Source organism: Orbicella faveolata, unplaced genomic scaffold (assembly GCF_042242905.1).
Source record: "Orbicella faveolata isolate gen_17 unplaced genomic scaffold, um_ofav_v1 contig_25, whole genome shotgun sequence".
Classification (NCBI taxonomy): domain Eukaryota; kingdom Metazoa; phylum Cnidaria; class Anthozoa; order Scleractinia; family Merulinidae; genus Orbicella; species Orbicella faveolata.
The window spans coordinates 5771654-5795000 of record NW_028301553.1 but is presented as its reverse complement, the minus strand read 5'-3'; the positions used below and the strand labels follow the sequence as shown (position 1 = coordinate 5795000).

Here is a 23347-nt window from a genome sequence, read left to right as displayed (position 1 = left end):
ATAAACAAAGACTTCCAATTAGAATTGTTTGCTGTCTAACATTCCTTCCTCGATAATTTCAATATCAATGATATTTTTTACCAGCGTAATTAATTTGCATTTATAGTGCGATTTAATTTATTCTGAGATGTGAAAGTTGCTGGGGTTGCCAGCATTTACAAGTTGTCGTTCAGTCAGGATGTATATCGCAAGAAAGTCGTTCGAGAGATTTCGGTAGCCGAAAAGTGTGGAGGATGAGAAGAAAAGTGTTGATAATGCAGTACCGAAATCAACAGCTTATAAAGCCAAATGGTCGTGTAAGGCTTTCGAGGAATGGAAACTGCATCGATTAGTGAAGTCCTGTACTTTGGAACCCGGCGGTCTTTTTACCACGAAAGACTTTGAAGAAAGAGTGCAAACTTTGGAAACGGCCATTACAGATATGCCTGCATGCAGTCTCAACTACTGGCTGTCAAAGTTCGTTCAAGAAGTAAACAATTCTTCTGGGGAATGTTATCCTTCCCATTAGTTGTACTCGATTATTTGCGGACTGAAGTGCCACCTTTCTGATGTAAATGGAAGTGCTATTGGGTGTTATTTAACCTTTAAATAACAGCCACTATTCACCTTGATTGCAAAGAATAAATTACTGCTAAATATCGCATAACCTTCCACACCAAAATATTATGATCTACAAATTTTTAAGAAGTCTACTCCCAACCAAGTTGTTTACCAAGCTATAATTTTTCTGTCTTCAAACATTTTTCTTTATTAATTACTGGGGAATCCTGAAATACTTGTTCCATGCATTTGGTTCCGTAATTATCCCTTTTATTATTCCTAAATCTTTTTATGAAAGGAACATATCATTTAGTATCCTCTCCAAGGAAGATGGCATTCATTTCATCCAGGAAAAAAACTTCTTCACGTTGATGTACATGGCCACGTCACACTGTCCCCAGCCAGAGAATCAAGTCATTGAAAGAGAGGAGGAGAGCTGTGAAAATCTGAGGTCTAACTGTGTAAAAAAAGAGGAAAAAATGTAAAATTAAATTAAGCTATACTTTGGCTTCATCCTTTGAATACTTATTACATTGCAAGAAGAAATGTCATTAACTTAGTATCTGCACTGTTCATACATTATACAATACTGCGTAGAGCATTGAAGACTACGCAACTTCTTTCAACCTATATTGTGAATACCTCAGTCATTTTGCTAGCTTTGTAACTGGGAAATTTAAATCATGTAGTACAACATAATCATGAAGTACAACAAAAGGATTGTTACTTCTTGAGGTTTCACTCAATAAAAAATAAATAAACAAAAACATTTCATTAACCTCATCATCATCTGACTAATTAAACCCAAAAAAGTCTGCCTTCAGGTCAAAAAATAATTTTACACGATAACCTTTAAAAACTCTTTCAAAACAACGCAATTAGTCCATTCAATAACAACAAACCTTAGTGTACATCTGTCATATCAGATTCTTGCACTGCTGCAAGAACTTTTCAATTGTAGACAACACAAGCCAGAGGATATATCCAAACGTAGAAAGAAATGTGTCACCTTGAATAGTATGCTGATATCCGGACTGGACATAAGTTGGCTACGCTTTTAAAATGTTCATTGTATGTAAGATTTATATCCTGAAATCTACAAAATTAAGCTCATTTGTAGTACAGTGTCAACGGTTTTCGTCACTTATTTATATGAACATGGCAGACAAAAAAACCTAACGGGTCTCTTCCCAGAGGCAAGTCAAGATATGACGGGTAATTCAAATGATAGCGAACAAAATCTTCAACTTTTCAAATGTAGACTCATCGAGCTTGGCTTACCTTTCAACATAGCTTTCCATTATGCTGTGTTCATTGTGTTAAGTCATCTGTACTCCAATATCTGCAGCAGAAGAGTATTGTAAATAAGCTAAGCAGGTGCTTCCGCTCGGCACAAAATGAACACGACACCAACGGACAAAATAAATCACAACACAAAGAATAACACTCAAAGAAGGAAACAAAACCAGGCTAACATTTGCAACATACTTACTTTTGCTTAATCCGCATTCTCTGCGACAAGTAGAAGTTCTAACTGGGTAAAAATCCACAATATTTCTTGTTGTTCGATGCTCCCGCTTGCAAAATATTCAGACATTTTCGAAACTCGTTTGCAGCCGCAAATTGTCAGCGGCGAGCGCTTGAGCATGCTCCAAGATTTTCAGCCAATCAGCGGTTTTTCCGCCGTGCCGGGAGGTGGGAATATTGGTGTAGTGATGTTGTGACTGATTTTTTCCGCAATCGCGAGGCTACATAGTTCATTGGCTAAAGAGAACAAAATAACAAACGAGCACGACTATTGCTGCAAAGGTGTCCGTATTATCTGATCGATGGCAAATCCTACAAAAGCAGAAACTTCAGAAGCGTTTACAGTCTGTAAAGATGCTCAGAGTCAAATGTTAGATGTCTGGAAAGATGAAAAAAAATCCAAGACGGTAGAGGTCATTGAAGATAAAGATTTTAAACGGCTTTCATCATCTTTTGGCATCATGACAATCAACATGAACGGACATGGGGGAACTGCAGGTGAACGGAGGAACCTGATTGTATCAACTATCAAGCGCTCCCCTGCCTCTGTGATATTTTGTCAAGAAGTTCCAGGGTCATTTGAGAAAGTCGCGACATGTGGCAATGATGGCCCTTCATATAAGTTCGTTCGTCCAAACATATTTTTCTCTGGTCCAAACGACTTTCGTCGAAGGAAACTTAGTAAAGTAGCAGTGATGTGGCGCGAGACCGATTTTCAGGGCAAAGAAGTAGACCTTGAGGATTCTTCAATCAAAGAAATTGTGGAAAGGCTTGGGAAAGATCCTAACGTAGACGTGAGTGAGATACGCACAAGAACTGCCATGGTTAAATTGACATGTAAAACAACAAAAGTATCCTTCTTGGCAGTTTCATGGCACGGGCCACGTTGTCGAATGAGAAACACTACAACCACTAAGGAATTGGAACCAGCATTAAAAAGATTGGATGGTCTCGTTTGGTTCTCGCGTGAAGTTTGTGAGAAGGAAAAGCTATCGTCGTTTATCATTGGAGGGGACTTTAACCTTATCACAAGTATAGTTGATCTAACACAATACAAAGGGGTAACGGTATGGGCACCTTATGAGTTATGCGCTCGAGATGAAAAGAGGTTGGCGGAGGCGTTGCAACAGAAACCTGGCCAGTTCTGTTTCATCCCGTACAAAGATACCTTTATCGTCTCAGTTACAGTTCCTTCTGATAAACGTCTTATGGCAGAGGACATCACAGTGCCTTTGGCAGCGCCTCTCGAGCCAAAGAATGAAAGGAGCAAAATTCCACTGCTGGATCATGAGCCTGTCTTCAAACTTGTGCGGCCGCGCAAGAAACATTTCATCAAGCAAGATAGAGGTAAACTGGAACAGCATTTAATTTACAGTCGTGCATTTTTCTGGCCGACTTTTGTTTATATAACAAAGTTGTGATTATGCAAAAAAGTTGATGTTAGGCTTTCTCAAAGTCCACTTTCGAATTACATTTTATTTTTCCGCTTCTTCTCGCTCATTTCTCGGGTCAGAAACCATAGGCATCTACGGTAAGTACATTCTGGAAGCAGAGAAACGGTGGAATAGGAACTGAAAACGGCTGCACACCATCCAGTAGTCATATTTCTAGCTTTTTGCAGTTTCAAAACACTCTTTTTGCCAATTTGCCAACTTTTTCAGGTGAATAATATAGTTCATTTAGGCAACAGATCTTTGTCTGGACTTACACAGCGCTGCAGGCTATACGATCTCGATTTGCATGAAAAACATCTCTGTTCAGTGGATATGTTGAATGGTTCACTTTATTGAATTTGAAACGAAAAGGTGAAACTCTCCACACATTTTTACTATAACGGAATTCTCACTGATCGTAAGCTGGATCTTATAAAGGCTGCTCCGTAGGAAAGTTCCGCTCTATTTGAATTTACTTCTTGCTCAGTGAACTGAGGAAAAAGAGGGACTGCTCGTAGTCAAGTTAACACATCACCATTCCATTTTCCATTTATGATAAATTCGAAGATATATGAACGCCGGTTAGTCACTGTTAACCGGGAGCCAGTCAGAAAGCAAGACATACAGTTTCCGGAGCAAACTTTAAAAGGACCAGAAATTTCAGAGATGAAATTTTCGAAACTTAAGAAATATTACTGGATAAGTCCGCAGTTCCCGAGAATACTTAAAGAAAATTTACCGTTATGTAACTTCAAACTTCAAAATTGTCGGATCAACTAATGAGAGCGTACAAAGCTGCAAGATATAATGTCAATTTAGAACGCACCCAGTTTCGATAAAGCGAGAAGTTTAATACTACTTTGTATCCAAAGAAATAATTGGAATCGAAATCATTATTTCAAGGAGATTTTCTTTGAGACGCCATCATTTCTTGGGCACGCAAAAACCGAGTTTATATCGAGGTGGTATTATAACGCTAAAAACATAATGTAAAACATAAGATTAGAGTAACAAATTAATTAACAGGATGTTTTGGTGTAATTGTTTAAGACAGCAAGACGCTTCACTTTGAGCGAGCGGTTCATTTGTTTTTACAAGATTAAGGTCGAACATAGTACCGAGCAACTCTCAACTTGCAGCTGGCAAAACACCAGATCCTTCGTATAGCTATTCACATACGCTTATACCATCCTTGTAGCCGGGCTATTTAATGAGCTTCAACTTAGCTACAGTAGCTTTATTCTTGAATTCCACCCCTTTGTAATGTCAAATGTAGATTCAATCGAGGCACATCTAAAATTTGAAAAAGGGCAAAGAGAGAGAGACGATTTTATTAATACATTCTCCCCAACACTTGGAAGGCTTTGAAGTTTTCATTAGCGTCTTAGCAGGTATAAGCCTTAGCCAGCCAACACAGCCTTTCAAGTTTGAGGTGTATATGAGTATTTGATATTGTATCCATCTCATTATGGATTTGTTTTGACACGTAACACTGATCTATGTTAATATTAGTAATAAATCTCTCTGCAGACACATTCACAGAGGATACAAGTACGACAAATCAGAAGGAAAGACCAGGGTCAACACCTGGAAAAACAGCGCATACGGCTGAAGTGGGTTCACGTGCTTTAAGCGCTCGAAGGAAGCTGAAATTGGAAGATGGTAGGAGTGTTTTTGTCATTTGCATCGTAATCGATCTTGGTCGCGATTGGTTCCGGCTCCGCGCCCATGTTGGCCACGTAATCGGCGCGCGATCACGCGGGGGTCCAATTACAACTTTTTATAATTGGATACCTGAGATTAGACACCTCCGCCATTCACACGTCAGTTATCCTCTTTCTCTTGTTCCCTACAGTTTTTGAAACTTATGGAAAATGCAACTGACTTTTTCGTTGAAACAAAGTTCTCAAAACACCTTAATCTCGATATTTGTTATTGATGCCATTAGTTCAATTCGACCTCATGTCTTACAATTTTGAACTTAGTGAAGTGTAATTTGTCTGAAGTCGAACGAACGCGCAGCAAGAGTTCTATTTGAAATCACGTATAATTCCAGACCAAAATTGCACTCCACTAAGTTCAACTATCCCTTTACTACATCCATGTTGAAATCGCGCAATATAGGATTTTGGTCAGTACCAATATTTTATTCATCCAGTGGTCGGTTTTACGCAGAACAGAAAAAGATGCGATTTAGAACAAACAAAAGTGCTCGCTTTCCTGCAATTTGACTGTTTACTTTAAACAAAGCTTGAAATCGGATTCGTTGTTTTGTTTAGTAGTGGCAAAAATAGTGCGATTGGTGAATAAACTGCACTGCTGAGAGCCAATTAAATTGCAAGATCACCAGTGATTTCAAAATGAATGTAATAAGCATGGGTAATCGCGTGAGGTCAATATGACGCGTGTTTTCGGAAGTGGCAGAAATTGCCCGAGTCGCGTATCAATTATTTTCCGACCAAAATCTCCAAATTCCAATTCGTTCACGTCCTCTATGCTGATCAAATTGGAATTTGGAAGTGTTGGTTTTTGTGGAGGGAGGAAAAACGGAGAACCCGGAGAAAAACCCTTGGAGCAAGGCGAAAACCAACAACAAACTCAACCCACATATGGCACCGAGCCGGAATCAAACCCGAGCTACATTGATGGAAGGCGAGTGCTCTAACCACTAGGCCATCCCTGCTCCCCTTACAGTGTTACTCTCTACCCAGGTGTGGTACAAAAGTGCGTACCGGCAAAATTAAGCTGGGGGTAACCCTGAAATGGTCGACTCACATTCCGGGATGCTAGAGAGCTAGAAATACTCCGGGGGCCCTTTTCTTGAAGGTCCCGAAACTTTTTCACACCCGGAAAGCCGTAGCAAAATCTCAGACTTTACGATTACAGAACTGTTTTATTCACGTATTCTTAATATCGAGAGAGGTTCTCTTCATACAAAAAGTTTTAGGCGTATACACCTCTCTGATTTTAGATACAGACTAGTTAAAAATAGCTTTCCGGGCCCGAAAAGTTCCCGGAGCTTTCGAAAAACGGGCCCCTGGTCGCATTATGCCAGGAAACTTTTATTTTTATTTATTTATTTATGGATTCGTACAAGTGCAGGTGCTTAACAATAGGACATAAGTCCCCTACTTGGTTAATACACCCACAACTTGAGTAAGCTCCGGCGGTATTGACCACTTTGCCCGACACAGACTTTGCCTGTACCTCATAGAGTGTTTTCACATCACGTCACACCAACCATATTGGTAGCCAAAAACAATGAAATGGGGGCCATGTTGGTGTACCTAACCAATCCTGTAGGAGCTGAACTCTTTTCTTATGGAAACACTTTCTTTTGTTGCAATGAATGTGCATGGCTGCTGGCCACGTCAGTGAAATAGAGCGCATGGCGCTTTCATATATTTTTTTTAAATTGAGGTTTAAGGCCCCACCACACTACGCTGGAGAAATTTGAGAACGAATTGCTACGGATTGAAGAGCGTTTTTGAAAAGCTCCGTTTTCGTGCGGACCGTTTAGTGTGGACGATAGGCCTAACCGTAGAAATAAAGATGCGTTCAAATTTCTCCGGCGCAGTGTAGACGTAGCCTCAAAATTCTTCGAGTAAAATTGAATGTGTTCGTTTGGAAACAATTTTGTATGTCAAGGGTTGATCTGCAAAAACGTGTAACACAAGTGAAAAATAAAAACCTACCTTTTCTTTATAGTATCGAAGTCAACTAGCGATCCAACGCCCAGAGCTAAAATTGCGGAGACAAAGTTGGCGACACAACGCATGGATGGTCACCATGGGAACGTTTCACAGGTGCATGCTACAGAATCACACAGCCAGACAAGAAAAGTTTCGGCTTCCCCCGTTCTAAGACAAGGCTCTGACAGAGGTAATCTTCGTCATATTTTACTGTAGTGCACATATTTCCATACTAGCCTGAGCCAGAAGTCAACACCCTCAAGTGTCTAGGAGATTATGATAAATTTCCCAATCTGCAGTGATCTAAACCTAAACGAGATTGTGAGTTTCATCGATTATAAGGGAACTGCTGATTGGCTGCTGGCTCGTATTTAAAGTGGATTGCTGATAGGCTAATTCTCTATCCGAACCATCGATCGATCGAACGAAACTTCTCGAATGCTTTCAAGAATATGAAGGCTGCCTATCCATAACAACAAAACATGACTTACATTACAATACAAAGCTCACAATTCCCTAATTGAGCTTACTTGCCTACTTAAAATTATCCTCTTTCTCATTTTCCCTACAATTTTTGAAACTTATGGAAAACGTTACAGACTTTTTCGTTGAAACAACGTTCTCAAAACACCTTATTCTCGATATTTGTTACCGGATGCGATTAGTTCAATTCTACTTCGGGTCTTACAATTTTGAACTTTGTGGAGTGTAATTAATTTGTCTGAAATTATACACGTGATTTCAAAGTCGAAGGAGCGCGCGGCAAGAGTTCTACTAGAAATCACGTATGATTTCTGACCAAAGTTGCACTCCACTGAATTCAAACACCACTTTACTTCATCAATTTTGTACCAGTATTTTATTGATTGAGTGGTCCGTTTTTTTAAACACGAACTGGAAATGCTCTTATATCTTATTTTGTGTGTAGAACAGAAAGAGATGCGATTTAGAGCACACAACAGTGCTGGCTCTCCTGCAATTCGATTGTTTACTTTATACAAACGTTGTTTTGTTTTAGTGGCAAAAATAGTGCGATTAGTGAATAAATCGCACTGCTGAGGGCCAATCAGATTGCAAGGATCACCAGTGATGTCAAAATAGATGTAATAAGCATGGGCAATCGTATGACACCAATATCCCGCGTGTTTTCGGAAGCCGCAGAAATTGCCGAGTCGCGTATTAATTAATTTCCGACCAAAATCTCCAAATTCCAATTTGTCCACTTCCAATATCCTAGTCGCAAGGAATCGGAGAAAAACCCTCGGAGCGAGGCGAGAACCAATAACAAATTCAACTCACTTGTGACTTCGGGCCGGCATCGTACCGAGGCCATGGACATTGGTGGAAGGCGAGCACTCTCATCACTGCGCCCTTACCGTGCCTTTCTCTACCCAGGTGTGGTACATTTACAGGTTAACGCACTCATTGCTCGTGAATTATCGGGATTAACCTGTACTCGTTCACTAAAAATGCACTCGAAATTTTCAATACCGCACTCGGCAAAGCCTCGTGTGGTATTGAAATTTCTGGTTCATTGTTAGTGAACTTGTAAAGGTAAATCCCGACAATTCACGAGCAATGAGTGCGTTAACATTTTAATTATTCGAATTGAATACATTGCACAAAGAAACACTGCATTGAAACCACTACGGTGTAATTGGCAGTGGTGTGATGAATTTACACCACGGCTATTACACCACGATAATGACGTAAAAAAGGTTGTTTCGTCACAACTCAGTATCACGTGGTACAAATCAGCCAATCAGAAAATCGGAATTCGTACAGTGTATGAAAGTTGAATAATAAAAGTGCGTACTGAGGTAATTAAGCTGAGGGTAACCCTGAGATGGTCGACTGATATTCCGGGATGCTAAAGAGCTAGAGGTACTCCTTTTCGCATCATGCCAGGAAACGTGAGTAAGCTCCGGCGGTATTGACCACTTTGCCCGACACAGACTTTACCTGTACCTCATAGAGTGTTTTCACATGACGTCACAGCAGCCATATTGGTAGCCAAAAACAATGAAATGGGGGCCATGTTGGCGTACCTAACCAATCCTGTAGGAGCTGAACTCTTGTCTTATCTAAACACTTTCTTTTGTTGCAATGAATGTGCATGACTGCTGGCCACGTCAGCGAAATAGAGCGCATGGCGCTTTCACATTTTTTTATTGAATTGAGGTTTCAGGCCCTTTCCACTCTACGCTGGAGAAATTTGAGAACGAATTCCTCCGGTTTGAAGAGCGTTTTTGAAAAGCTCCGTTTTCGTGCGGACCGATTCGCGTGGACGATAGGCCTAACCGTAGAAATAAAGATGCGTTCAAATTTCTCCGGCGTAGTAAAATTAAATTTGTGCGGTTAGAAAAAATTTTGTATGTCAAGGATTGATCTGCAAAAACGTGTAACAGGAGTAAAAAATAAAAACCTACCTTTTCTTTACAGAATCGAACTCAACTAGCCATCAAATGCCCAGAGCTAAAATTGTGGAGACAAAGTTGGAGACACAACGCATGGATGGTCACCACGGGAACGTTTCACAGGCACAACCTAGAGAATCACACAGCCAGACAAGAAAAGTTTCGGCATCCCACGTTCTAAAGCAAGGCTCTGTCAGAGGTAATCTGCGTCATAATTTACTGTAGTGTACATATTTCCACGCTAGCCTGCGCCAGAAGTCAACACCCTCAAGTGTCTAGGAGATTATGATAAATTTCCCAATCTGCAGTTATCTAAAACTAACAGGAGATTGCAGTTCCTATAATACCTACTTGCAAGACAGGTGAACAAAACTGTCTTTCCAATGTAAATCCTCGCCTCCCAGCCCCGCGACTGTGCGGATAATAGGGGGCAATTTGGCATGATAGTCATATCTCTACAAGTGTCATAAGCGTTATTTGGAACATTGGTTTTTATGAGCGGGGATTAGCCCAGGATACGACATGGAACCTGCTAGCGATGACTGTTTTGGTTCAATAGTGATAGTATTTTCGCTGTTGGGTATAAGAAATTCCGTGAGATGGTACATAAATTTTGGCACCAAAATGTGTTTTCATTCTCAACACATTTTGTGATTTCCTGAGCCGAGACAACCTTCGTTACATCTGTCGTGTAAAATAACACTTTTCCATACAATAGATCCTTTATTGACCAAGCGTGAGGTTAAGATGGCTGGATATTGGCCTCGTTCTTTTTCTGCGTGTTTATCGACTTGACTCCATCTCAGTCCATGAACACGCAGGAAAAAGAACTTGGCCAATATCCAGCCATCTTGATCTCACGCGTGGTTAATAACCCATATTGATGGGATACAAAACATTGGCAATTAACTGGACACTGGGAATATGCCGCATTTCATTTCAGTGTGTACGAACACCGTCGCTTACCTCAAGTCGGTGCTAAAATTGAATTTTACACAATTTTGAATCGCAACGCTAAAATACTAGGTAGAAGATTGTATTCACCAAGTTTCAAGGATGTAGCTTGGATAGAAGACGCTCGGTTAGTTTTCATAATTTTCCATACATTTTTCTGCAATATTTCTTACCGCGAACCGCGTCTAGACGTCCGTCTAACCAGCCACTGGATCTCCGAGGATGGAGCGCAGCCCGGGGGGAGGGGGGGGGGGGCACTGCCATATATGGGCTATATAGGTATGTGCCGCTGTGAAGGGTATGTTTTTCAAGCAGTTTACTCTAGGATAGGGTATATAAATCAAAGCGTTTGGGTCTGGAATAGGGTATCATTTTTCACAAAACTGACTAGTTGGTTGAAGATTTTATCTAGAGTAAGGAAACCAGGAATTGCCACTCAAAAATATAAAAAAATCAAACCGGCAAGTTTAAATTTACGCAAATCAGCCTCAACAGTGTCGATAGCTGGGGGGATTTGGGGAGTTTACTCTAATATAGGTTAGCAAAATTCAGCTGAACTAGCTCTGGTATAGGCTAAGGGTTCCAGGGTCCTGGCGGCACATCCCCACCCAGAAATTCCCAAAGTATCCCCCCCCCCCGGGGAGCGCAGCAAGAGTTCTATTTGAAATCACGTATGATTTCAGACCAAAATTGCACTCCACAAAGTTAAATTGCCACTTTACTACATTCATTTTAAAATCGCACAATACAGGATCTTGGTCAGTACCAAATTTCATTGATCCAGTGGTCGTTCTTTTTAAGGACGTTCGCGCTAATTGTTTCTGCCCGTCCTCACTGCGCACGGAAATTCGCACGCCTTGTCATGCATGAGAGCGCGCGCTAAAAATTACTAAAATGCACAATGATAAGGCAGATGACCATTGCTACAGCTTCGCCTGGATTTAACGATCTTGGACGTTTGGTGACCCCTATTTTTCTTTTGATGGATCATTTTCTCTACCGATTTTCTCTGTCTAAAAAAAAATCAAGAAAATATATCGACTAGAAGTTTGAATTTTTTTCCAAATGCACCATCGAATTCCGTTCCTTTTAGCTCTGTGCGACGGTTTCAATGCCTCTTGAAGGGTTAAGTTTTGTGAAAACGTTGGTAACAGTTGGAATTATTTACGCAACAGACCCACTTCTACAAAATATGAATAAGATCGTTTGCCTCCGTTGACTCACCTTTGATATTTTTAACTGTGAACCCCTGTAGACCATGCTGAATTGTGTGCGCCAATTTTTCAAAATCCGGGTACTTTTCCAAACGCTTTATCTCTGAAATGAAGTCGGCGACCCCAATTTTTTTTTTGCATTTCTGACACAGCTATCCCATGAACTGACTGCAGCAAAAATTTAAAAAAGTCTATTGACTGGAAACTTTTGCACGAACGTCCTTAAAAAAAGAGGAACTGAATATGCTTTAGCATTTCATTTTGTATGCAGAACAAAAAAATAGGCGATTTAGAGCCAACAAAACTAATGGCTTTCCTGCAATTTGAGTGTTTACTTTAAACAAATGGGCAATGAGTGCGTTAACATTTTAATTATTCGAATTGAATACATTGCACAAAGAAACACTGCATTGAAACCACTATGGTGTAATGGCACGATAATAACTTCAAGGAGGTTGTTTCGTCACAACCCAGTATCACGTGGTACAAATCAGCCAATCAGAAAATCGGAATTCGTACAGTGTATGAAAGTTGAATAATAAAAGTGCGTACCGAAGTAATCAAGCTGAGGGTAACCCTGAGATGGTCGACTGATATTCCGGGATGCTAAAGAGCTAGAGATACTCCTGGTCGCATCATGCCAGGAAACGTGAGTAAGCTCCGGCGGTATGGACCACTTTGCCCGACACAGACTTTACCTGCACCTCACAGAGTGTTTTCACATGACGTCACAGCAGCCATAATGGTAGCCCAAAACAATGAAATGGGGGCCATGTTGGTGTACCAAACCAATCCTGTAGGAGCTGAACTCTTTTCTTATGTAAACACTTTCTTTTGTTCCAGTAAATGTGCACGGCTGCTGGCCAGGTGAGTAAAATAGAGCGCATGGCGCTTTCATGTTTTTTTATTGAATTGAAGTTTCAGGCCGGCCCCATCCACACTACGCTGGAGAAATTTGAGAACGAATTCCTCCGGTTTGAAGAGCGTTTTTGAAAAGCTCCGTTTTCGTACGGACCAATTAGTGTGGATCACTCTCGTTCGGTTTCTTGTATGACTCCTTTAATCTCGTCCAAACTTTCACCAGGAATAACAAATGCCTTAATTCCACCAAGAATACCTTTAAATTCGGCATAGATAACTTGCGCCTCACTTAACCCTTTCTTAAATTTAGAAAGTTCAACTGACTGACCTCTTTGCAGTAGTGTAGCTCTTATTCGCTTCACCAGCTCACTTCTCTGTGCCTTCAAGTTTTTCACTGGGCTTGCTATAGGAAGCTAAGAAATAGGGTCAATCGCGAAGTCAAGGCAGCAAAATCCAGGTATTATTGTGACTTGATTCTAGAGGCAAAAGGGGATTCAGGGAAGATCTGGCAGGCGATGAATGAGGTGTCTTCGCGTAAGACAAAATCCTCGAGCCCACAATGTATCGTGGTTGATGGTGTTGAACACACCACTCCAGCCTCTATTGCATCCGTGCTCAACTGTTATTTCGCATCCATTGGCAGAAGTCTTGCAAATAAAATATCAGCTGCTGCTATGTTCCCAGTCAGATTGGCCACGAAATTACAGTCCATTACGTAATGGTAACCTTTCGTCGTCTTGGGACGCCTCCTGACATCTTCTTCATGTGGACTATCGAGAACTTTCTCGTTGTTACTTGCTGGTGGTACGTGCGGACCTCCTCCGAAACTCGTATCATCCTTGCCGGACATTTCGGCGGTGTTAACGATTGTTATTGTGGCTGCTTCTAGGTAACTTTTCCAGAAGAGTTTCAAACCCAAAACGACGTTTATTCACAGGTAGCGAGTACTGCTCGGCACAATTTGCTTCCTTAACACCGAATTACACAAATGTACGGTTTACCCGAGATAACAATCTGGATGATAGAAATGAAAAGAAATAAACTTAAATACTAACACATCGCCAAGAAAAAGACTTACAACAATTCGCAAAAGATACAAAAAACTGTTTCTCACCTTTTAGGTCTTCGGTAACACATGACACGATCCGATAGAAAACGATTTTGTTTATATCTAAGCACCTCGCGATGCGAAAACACAAAATGACGGAAAGCACGACTAGTGAGCGGTTACCTAGCACTTGATACACAATCTGATACACAAGCTGGCTGAACTGCAGCCACACAAGCAAATCACGAAAACCATGAATACACATCGATACCAGAAAATGTCCGCCTACAGAAAAACACACAGCTGCGAAACTACATTAATAAGGCTAACAGAGGACTGGAAAATGGCTGCCGATAATAAAGAGTACGTGACTGTTCTATCCACCGATATGAGCAAAACTTTTGATTCGCTGCACCCCGAACTAATGATTCAGAAACTTAAAGCATACGGCTTTTCTGAAACATCACTGAATCTTTTGCGATCCTTTCTTGAGCGTAGCAGAAACAGAGTCAAACTACAAGAAGCGCACAGCGCATGGAAAGAACAATAAAGGGGGTGTCCGTAAGGCTCCTCCTTCGGGCCTCTACTCTGCAACTTGTTCCAAAACGATCTCTCACTACACGGGCAGTCTGCTAATCTCTTTATCTATGCTGATGATCATAAAATATACACCAATGATAATGATATGCAGAAGGTCGCCCAAACTCTCAGGAGACAAACAGAGGCAGTGTCACAATGGTAAAAGGAGAACCTACTACAAGCCAACCCTCAGAAGTACCAGATCCTTACCATTGATCCGCAACCTTCCACGAGAACCCCTCGGTATGCATTGACGATGGAATATGAATAATAATGGTAAACGAATAATAATGAAATAATAACGGTAAAAGAATAATAATGAATTGACGATTGCGAAGTAAAAAGAAAAAACGTAGAATGACAAGCTAAATGAAAATCAATAGAACTGTAAGAAAAGAAAAGGCAACGAAACGACTTACATCAAATATCTACACTCTGGGTATGAGTAACTCTAAAGAAATACTCCAAATACTCTAGCTCCGAGCGACCCTTCGATTCTTCGATTCAGGAACCTCCAATCAACAGCCACAGAAAACGTGCTTATGAAATATTTAATCTACATACAGTCGAACCCTATTAAGCGCCTTATAGAGGTTCGTCTAGACTAAGATTTGTCAGTAATTATCACGAAACTTAGTTGAAACGTCAATTTATAATTCCAAACATGTGTAGGCTTGTGACTTCTGTTCCACATAATTAAGACTACCTATCACTGTTTTCCTTATTTACTTGTAACGAAAATATTACATATCCTTTTAAAATCACGCGCTCTACACTGAAGTTGTATTTTTTTGACCATCGGTTTACTTGCTTAGTGATCATAGAATCACGTTTTAAACTTAATCACGGTGGTAAACGGAAATGTCCAGAGTTAATCTATATACACGACACCGCTGATGCCGATATTCCAGTATTTTTAAGCATGCCTTTAGTTCTCCTAGTTTATATTTAACGAACCATTCCGTTCTATAGGTTTTTCCTATTACCAAATACAGCAGCGACGATCCTCTGGAGTGGGGGGAAGACTCCCACATAGAAAAGGATGGAGGTGCTCTTCGCAAGCGGTTTTGTTGCCACTTAGGGTATTCAACCTCAAAAGGTCCACTGCGGGAACTTTTGCGATATTAGGAGATATTTGAAAATCAACTGACTTTTAATTTTGTCTCAGAATTACATTGGTGCCTCTTAGAGGTGAAAAACATTTCATGTCGCGCCCACAAAAAGGGATCTTGGTACTTCTTAGGGCTACCCCCGTCTTTTTTATATGGAAGCTCCCCGGGCGATGATCACTGTAAAAAGTATAGTTGTAGTCTGCAATTTGATCTTTTATTTGATTAATGCTCGCAGTACCTACTTTTTCATGAACAGTAATGTCAGCTAGCTAACGCTAGTACATTTGATTACCTCCTTCCTTTTTTGTTACGGTTTTTTTTTTACCGTTAGTTGGTATCCGTTAACATATCTGGATACAGAAAGGTAATGTCGGACAAAGTCTAGTTGCAGGAAACAGCTCTATGCAGAAAATAACTTAGAGGCAGTCTGCTAATCTATTTATATATGCTGATGATCATCAAATATACACTAATGATAATGATATACAGAAGGCCGCCCAAACTCTCAGGGAGACAAACAAAGGCAGTGTCACAATGGTACAAGGAGAGCCTACTACAAGCCAACCCTCAGAAACCATTGATCCGCAACCTTCCAGGAAAACCCCTGGGTATACATTGACGATGGAATATGATGGACATGAAGTCAAATCATCTGATTATCTCAAAATTCTCGGTGCAACCATTGATAACAAACTGACATTTAGTGAACACATCAGTGATATTTGCAAGAAAACGAGCTGTAAGGTTGGGGTATTAAAGAGACTACGTAATGTAATACCATGGTCTGCAAAGTTACAGCTGTACAAGTCTAATATTTTACCCCACCTAACATATTGTGATATTGTATGGCACTTTTGCAAATCATCCGATAAGAAGAAAATGGAAAGAATCCAAGTGCGCGCACTCAGGGCAGTCTTTTAAACCAAATCGGAGACCTACAGTGAGCTACTAACAAGAGCAGGTCTACCAAGTCTGTACCAACAACGGTTTCAAAACATCGCCATTTTCATGCAAAAGTAAAAACGGACTTGCGCCGACCAATCTCTTGTGGCCACTCATATAACAGAAATTTTCAATACCACGCCGAGACGGTATATTCTGAGGAACGCTGATTTTAATTTTCCACGTTTTCGCACTGTGCATTATAGAAAACATTCTCCACGATATTTTGGGCCCCATCTTTGGAACAAATTAGACCATACTGATAAAGAGAAGCCTAATGTTAAGAATTTTAAAAACATTATTAAGAGTAAAGATCCATCACTCTTAATAGATAATTGTAAGAACTGTGATATATGCTGCTAGGCCACTTTAAATTTTAAATTTTGTATTTGATATCTTTTAAGCTTTTTATATTAAATAAGTTCATATATTTTATTTATTTATTTATTTATTTATTTATTTATTTATTTTATACATTATTCATTAAATTGTAAACAGTTTTAACTTTATGTAGCCAAGGTATATTTTTATTGTGTAAATAGTGTCCCCAATTAGTTTTTTTAACTTAAATACTATTGACACTAAAGTCTTTCATTCATTCATTCACATCTAAACTTTAGAAAAGTGCAAAGAGAGAGACAATTTTTTTTATATTAATACATTCTTCCGAACCCTTGGAAGCCTTTGAAGTGTTCATTAGCGTCTTAGCAGGTATAAGCATAAGCCAACCAACACATGCAGTAAGATTTATGTTTTGGTAATAGCCTCCTATTGTAGGACAATTCCCAAACAAAAGGCGCTGCTTAAAATGACCTCACTGTGTTTGCGTATATGTTGCTCGTTCTTGTGCTTATGCGATAGTGAAAACCAGCCTTTCAAGTTTGAGGTGTATTTGAGTAAGTGATAATGTCTTCATCTCATTAGGGACTTGCTTATGACACGTAACACTGATATATGTTAAATATCAGTAATAATTCTCTCTACATACAAATTTACATGGGATACATCGGACAAGACGACAAATGAGAAAGATAACCCAGGGTTAACACCCGAGACTACAGCGCGTACGCCTGAAGTGGGTTCAGGTGCTTCAGGCGCTCAAAGGAAGCTGTCTGAAGATGGCAAGAGTGTTTTTGTCATCTGCATGTTAATCGAAAAATTTATAAAAGTTTTGATCGTGATTGGTTCTCTGCGCACCTGTTTGTCACGTAATCGGCGCGCGATCACGTGATTATCCAATTACAACTTTTTGTAATATGGATACCTGTAGTTGGACACCTACGCCAATTGCACGTCAATTACTACTTTAATGGCTTCTTTCTTCAAGTTCCCTACAGTTTTTAAAACTTATGGAAACCGCTACTGACTTTTTCCTTGAAAAAAGCTTTTAAAACTCCTTAATGTCGATATTTGTTATTGATGCGATTAGTTCAATTGGACCTTGTGACGTACACCTTGGTGGAGTGTGATTTGTCTGAAATCATATACGTGATTTCAAAGTCGAACAACCTCGGACACCCAGGGGCAGCTAGTCGGGACGATGCGATGTTTTCGGGCGAAAGTTTACATCAAGAGAAGACAACCGAAGTGCTCGAATTCCGTTCCGCTGATAGGCCAGAAAATATATTTTTCTGGCCGGTCCACCCCTTCTTACACGAAGTGGTTTTCTTCATCGATTCCTCGTGGTTGCTTGGCGTGTACAACGGGAAGTTTCAGAAAAAAGATTTAACGAAGCCGATTAAATTGCAAGCCGTAACATGGGGGCTAGCCTGCGTAGCTGGGCGGTTTTTATGCAATCTGAGCGCGCTAAGCCGCGATAACGAGCGGCGAAGCCGCAAGGAGCCTGGGAGAGAGACAACTGAGAAACCTTGCGGCTTCGCCGCTCGTTTTCACGGCTTTGCCGTTTTGTGCTCCCGCGCTCAAATTACTAAAAAAGTTGCTTAAAGCACCAAGCTACGCAGGCTACATGGGTGCTAGGAAACAATATTCACGGCGGACTTATCAAAGGTATATCGTAAATTTTTATAACTAATGTAAGTGATAAATTTTCTACGCAGTTGTTTTTGGTGGCGCGCGAAGCTAGTCGAGTACATAACGTTACTTATTATTTTTCCTCGATAGCTGAACGACTTCTGAAACTTTCCACGATGTACAAATCTCCGTTGTATGAACCATGCAACTATGTCATCGAACGTGGGGTCGATCGGCCAGCTGCATTTTATCATAATATCAGGGTTTTTCGAGACTTCAAAAACTTGGTTGTCTGCCGGGAAGGGAACTGTAAGCAAGAAAATTAAGGAGCCTTCATACGAGTATGAAAGCAAGACAAAGACGAAGACATGGAAGGCAGTTACAGAGCCAAAAAGGGCTATATACTGTTCAGCTGTATTACTATATTGAATTTATAGGAATTTCAGTCTTCCGTACAGATAGTATTTATTTCAGCTTCCCATGCACTCAATGAGTTATACCTTTTGACACCTATAAACCATGGCCAATGTAAATACTTGGCAAAAGTAAATATCCTTTCAAAAAATACAGAGAAATGAAAAGTACCATGCATATAGCACTGCTTGACAGGTTTCATATAAATGGTAACATCATGGGATCGTATTCACGAACTCAAGAGTTGTTACATCATTTTCTCTTTTCATAAATAACCAAAGATATCGAGAGAAAGCCACAAGAAGAATTCCGGGGGACTGAACCAAGAAATCCAGAAGTTTCTCAACCTAGGGGCCTAAGGAAAAATGGAGAGCCTGACCGGAGGTTTAAAGAAAACAGACGAGAATTCGGCGTGAACAATAAAGACGGAAAACCAGATATGAGGCATAAGATCAACAAAGAAACATATGGCAACAAAGCATCTGCAGGGAAGGTCACCAGAAAAACCCAGAAAGGAGTCTCTGATTCAAATGTCAATGACCAGGAGAAAGATAGACCAGGGTTAACACCCGAGACTGCAGCGCGTACGGCTGAAGTGGATTCGCTTGCTTTAAAAGGTAAAAAGAAGCTGGAGTTTGGAGATGTTAAGTGTGTTTTTATCATTTGCATCTTAATCGATCTTGGTCGCGATTGTTTCCGGCTCCATCGATGGATCCGCGCGCATGTTTGTCACGTAATCGGCGTGCAATCACGCGGGGGTCCTATTACAGGTATCCAACTACAACTTTTTGTAATTGGATACCTGAAATTGGACACCTACGCCCATTCACACGTCAGTTATCCTCTTTCTCATGTTCCCTACAGTTTTTGAAACTTATGAAAAACGTTACTTACTTTTTCGTTGAAACAAAGTTCTCAAAACACCTTAATCTCGATATTTGTTATTGATGCGATTAGCTCAGTTCGACCTCGTGTCTTACAATTTTGAACTTAGTGAAGTGTAATTTCAAAGTGGAACGAACGTGCAGCAAGAGTTCTATTTGAAATCACGTATAATTCCAGACCAAAACTGCACTCCACTAAGTTCAACTATCACTTTACTAAATCCATTTTGAAATCGCGCAATATGGGATTTTGGTCAGTACCAATATTTTATTCATCGAGTGGTCGGTTTTTACGCAGAACAGAAAAAGATGCGATTTAGAACAAACAAAAGTGCTCGCTTTCCTGCAATTTGATTGTTTACTTTAAACAAACCTTGAAATCGGATTCGTTGTTTTGTTTAGTAGTGGCAAAAATAGTGCGATTGGTGAATAAACTGCACTGCTGAGAGCCAATCAGATTGCAAGATCACCAGTGATTTCAAAATGGATGTAATAAGCATGGGTAATCGCGTGAGGCCAATATCACGCGTGTTTTCGGAAGTTGCAGAAATTGCCCGAGTCGCGTATCAATTATTTTCCGACCAAAATCTCCAAATTCCAATTCGTTCACGTCCTCTATGCTGATCGAATTGGAATTTGGAGGTGTTGGTTTTGTGGAGGGAGGAAAAGCGGAGAACCCGGAGAAAAACCCTCGAAGCAAGGCGAGAACCAACAACAAACTCAACTCACATATGGCTCTCACCACTGCGCCATCCCTGCTCCCCTTACAATGCCTCTCTCTACCCAGGTGTGGTGCATAAGTGCGTACCGGCAAAATTAAGCTGGGGGTAACCCTGAAATGGTTGACTAACATTCCGGGATGCTAGAGAGCTAGAAATACTCCGGGGGCCCTTTTCTTGAAGGTCCCGAAACTTTTTCACACCAGGAAAGCCGTAGCAAAATCTCAGACTTTACGATTACAGAACTGTTTTATTCACATATTCTTATTATGGAAAGAGGTTCTCTTCATACAAAACGTTTTAGGCGTATACACCTTTCTGATTTTAGATACAGACTAGTTAAAAATGGCTTTCCGGGCCCGAAAAGTTCCCGGAGCTTTCGAGAAACGGGCCCCTGGTCGCATTATGCCAGGAAACTTTTATTTTCATTTATTTATTTATGGATCCGTACAAGTGCAGGTACTTAACAATAGGACATAAGTCCCCTACTTGGTTAATACACCCACAACTTGAGTAAGCTCCGGCGGTATTGACCACTTTGCCCGACACAGACTTTGCCTGTACCTCATAGAGTGTTTTCACATCACGTCACACCAACCATATTGGTAACCAAAAACAATGAAATGGGGGCCATGTTTGTGTACCTAACCAATCCTGTAGGAGCTGAACTCTTTTCTTATGGAAACACTTTCTTTTGTTGCAATGAATGTGCATGGCTGCTGGCCACGTCAGTGAAATAGAGCGCATGGCGCTTTCATATATTTTTTTTAAATTGAGGTTTAAGGCCCCACCACACTACGCTGGAGAAATTTGAGAACGAATTGCTACGGATTGAAGAGCGTTTTTGAAAAGCTCCGTTTTCGTGCGGACCGATTAGTGTGGACGATAGGCCTAACCGTAGAAATAAAGATGCGTTCAAATTTCTCCGGCGCAGTGTAGACGTAGCCTCAAAATTCTTCGAGTAAAATTGAATGTGTTCGTTTGGAAACAATTTTGTATGTCAAGGGTTGATCTGCAAAAACGTGTAACACAAGTGAAAAATAAAAACCTACCTTTTCTTTACAGTATCGAAGTCAACTAGCGATCCAACGCCCAGAGCTAAAATTGCGGAGACAAAGTTGGAGACACAACGCATGGATGGTCACCATGGGAACGTTTCACAGGCGCATGCTACAGAATCACACAGCCAGACAAGAAAAGTTTCGGCATCCCCCGTTCTAAAACAAGGCTCTGACAAAGGTAATCTTCGTCATATTTTACTGTAGTGCACATATTTCCATACTAGCCTGAGCCAGAGGTCAACACCCTCAAGTGTCTAGGAGATTATGATAAATTTCCCAATCTGCAGTGATCTAAACTTAAACGGGATTGTGAGTTTCATCGATTATAAGGGAACTGCTGATTGGTTGCTCGCTCGTATTTTAAAGTGGATTGCTGATAGGCTAATTCTCTATCCGAACCATCGATCGATCGAACGAAACTTCTCGAATGCTTTCAAGAATATGAAGGCTGCCTATCCATAACAACAAAACATGACTTACATTACAATACAAAGCTCACAATTCCCTAATTGAGCTTACTTGCCTACTTAAAATTATCCTCTTTCTCATTTTCCCTACAATTTTTGAAACTTATGGAAAACGTTACAGACTTTTTCGTTAAAACAACGTTCTCAAAACACCTTATTCTCGATATTTGTTACCGGATGCGATTAGTTCAATTCTACTTCGGGTCTTACAATTTTGAACTTTGTGGAGTGTAATTAATTTGTCTGAAATTATACACGTGATTTCAAAGTCGAAGGAGCGCGCGGCAAGAGTTCTACTAGAAATCACGTATGATTTCTGACCAAAGTTGCACTCCACTGAGTTCAATCACCACTTTACTTCATCAATTTTGTACCAGTATTTTATTGATTGAGTGGTCCGTTTTTTTAAAGACGAACTGGAAATGCTCTTATATCTTATTTTGTGTGTAGAACAGGAAGAGATGCGATTTAGAGCAAACAACAGTGCTGGCTTTCATGCAATTCGATTGTTTACTTTATACAAACGTTGTTTTGTTTTAGCGGCAAAAATAGTGCGATTAGTGAATAAATCGCACTGCTGAGGGCCAATCAGATTGCAAGGATCACCAGTGATGTCAAAATAGATGTAATAAGCATGGACAATCGTATGACACCAATATCCCGCGTGTTTTCGGAAGCCGCAGAAATTGCCGAGTCGCGTATTAATTAATTTCCGACCAAAATCTCCAAATTCCAATTTGTCCACTTCCAATATCCTAGTCGCAAGGAATCGGAGAAAAACCCTCGGAGCGAGGCGAGAACCAATAACAAATTCAACTCACTTGTGACTTCGGGCCGGCATCGTACCGAGGCCATGGACATTGGTGGAAGGCGAGCACTCTCATCACTGCGCCCTTACCGTGCCTTTCTCTACCCAGGTGTGGTACATTTACAGGTTAACGCACTCATTGCTCGTGAATTATCGGGATTAACCTGTACTCGTTCACTAAAAATGCACTCGAAATTTTCAATACCGCACTCGGCAAAGCCTCGTGTGGTATTGAAATTTCTGGTTCATTGTTAGTGAACTTGTAAAGGTAAATCCCGACAATTCACGAGCAATGAGTGCGTTAACATTTTAATTATTCGAATTGAATACATTGCACAAAGAAACACTGCATTGAAACCACTACGGTGTAATTGGCAGTGGTGTGATGAATTTACACCACGGCTATTACACCACGATAATGACGTAAGAAAGGTTGTTTCGTCACAACCCAGTATCACGTGGTACAAATCAGCCAATCAGAAAATCGGAATTCGTACAGTGTATGAAAGTTGAATAATAAAAGTGCGTATTGAAGTAATTAAGCTGAGGGTAGCCCTGAGATGGTCGACTGATATTCCGGGATGCTAAAGAGCTAGAGGTACTCCTGGTCGCATCACGCCAGGAAACTTTAGTAAGCTGCGGCGGTATTGACCACTTTGCCCGACACAGACTTTACCTGTACCTCACAGAGTGTTTTCACATGA

General features: G+C 40.5%; 1 protein-coding gene and 1 long non-coding RNA gene across 6 annotated transcripts in view; one reads left to right on the top strand and one right to left on the bottom strand.

Moving 5' to 3' along the window:
- Positions 1-722: 722 nt before the first annotated feature.
- On the bottom strand, positions 723-2181 carry LOC149108716 (uncharacterized). The gene is made up of 3 exons (XR_016208241.1): positions 2033-2181; positions 1822-1882; positions 723-997 (listed from the first exon to the last, which is right to left on the bottom strand). It is a non-coding gene; the product is annotated as an uncharacterized LOC149108716 (long non-coding RNA).
- Positions 2182-2190: 9 nt separating this feature from the next.
- LOC149108715 (uncharacterized) overlaps positions 2191-23347 on the top strand; it is a 68004-nt gene continuing 46847 nt past the window's right edge. For 4 of the 5 annotated variants that reach the window (XM_089293131.1, XM_089293127.1, XM_089293129.1 and 1 more), the window contains exons 1-6: positions 2191-3414; positions 5031-5162; positions 7209-7382; positions 9635-9808; positions 18986-19321; positions 21373-21546. In XM_089293131.1, the coding sequence (XP_089149257.1) occupies positions 2370-3414; positions 5031-5162; positions 7209-7382; positions 9635-9808; positions 18986-19321; positions 21373-21546 (2035 nt within the window). In that variant the 5' untranslated portion in view covers positions 2191-2369. The remainder of the gene's footprint in view (positions 3415-5030; positions 5163-7208; positions 7383-9634; positions 9809-18985; positions 19322-21372; positions 21547-23347) is intronic. The other variant, XM_089293130.1, reaches the window with a different exon arrangement.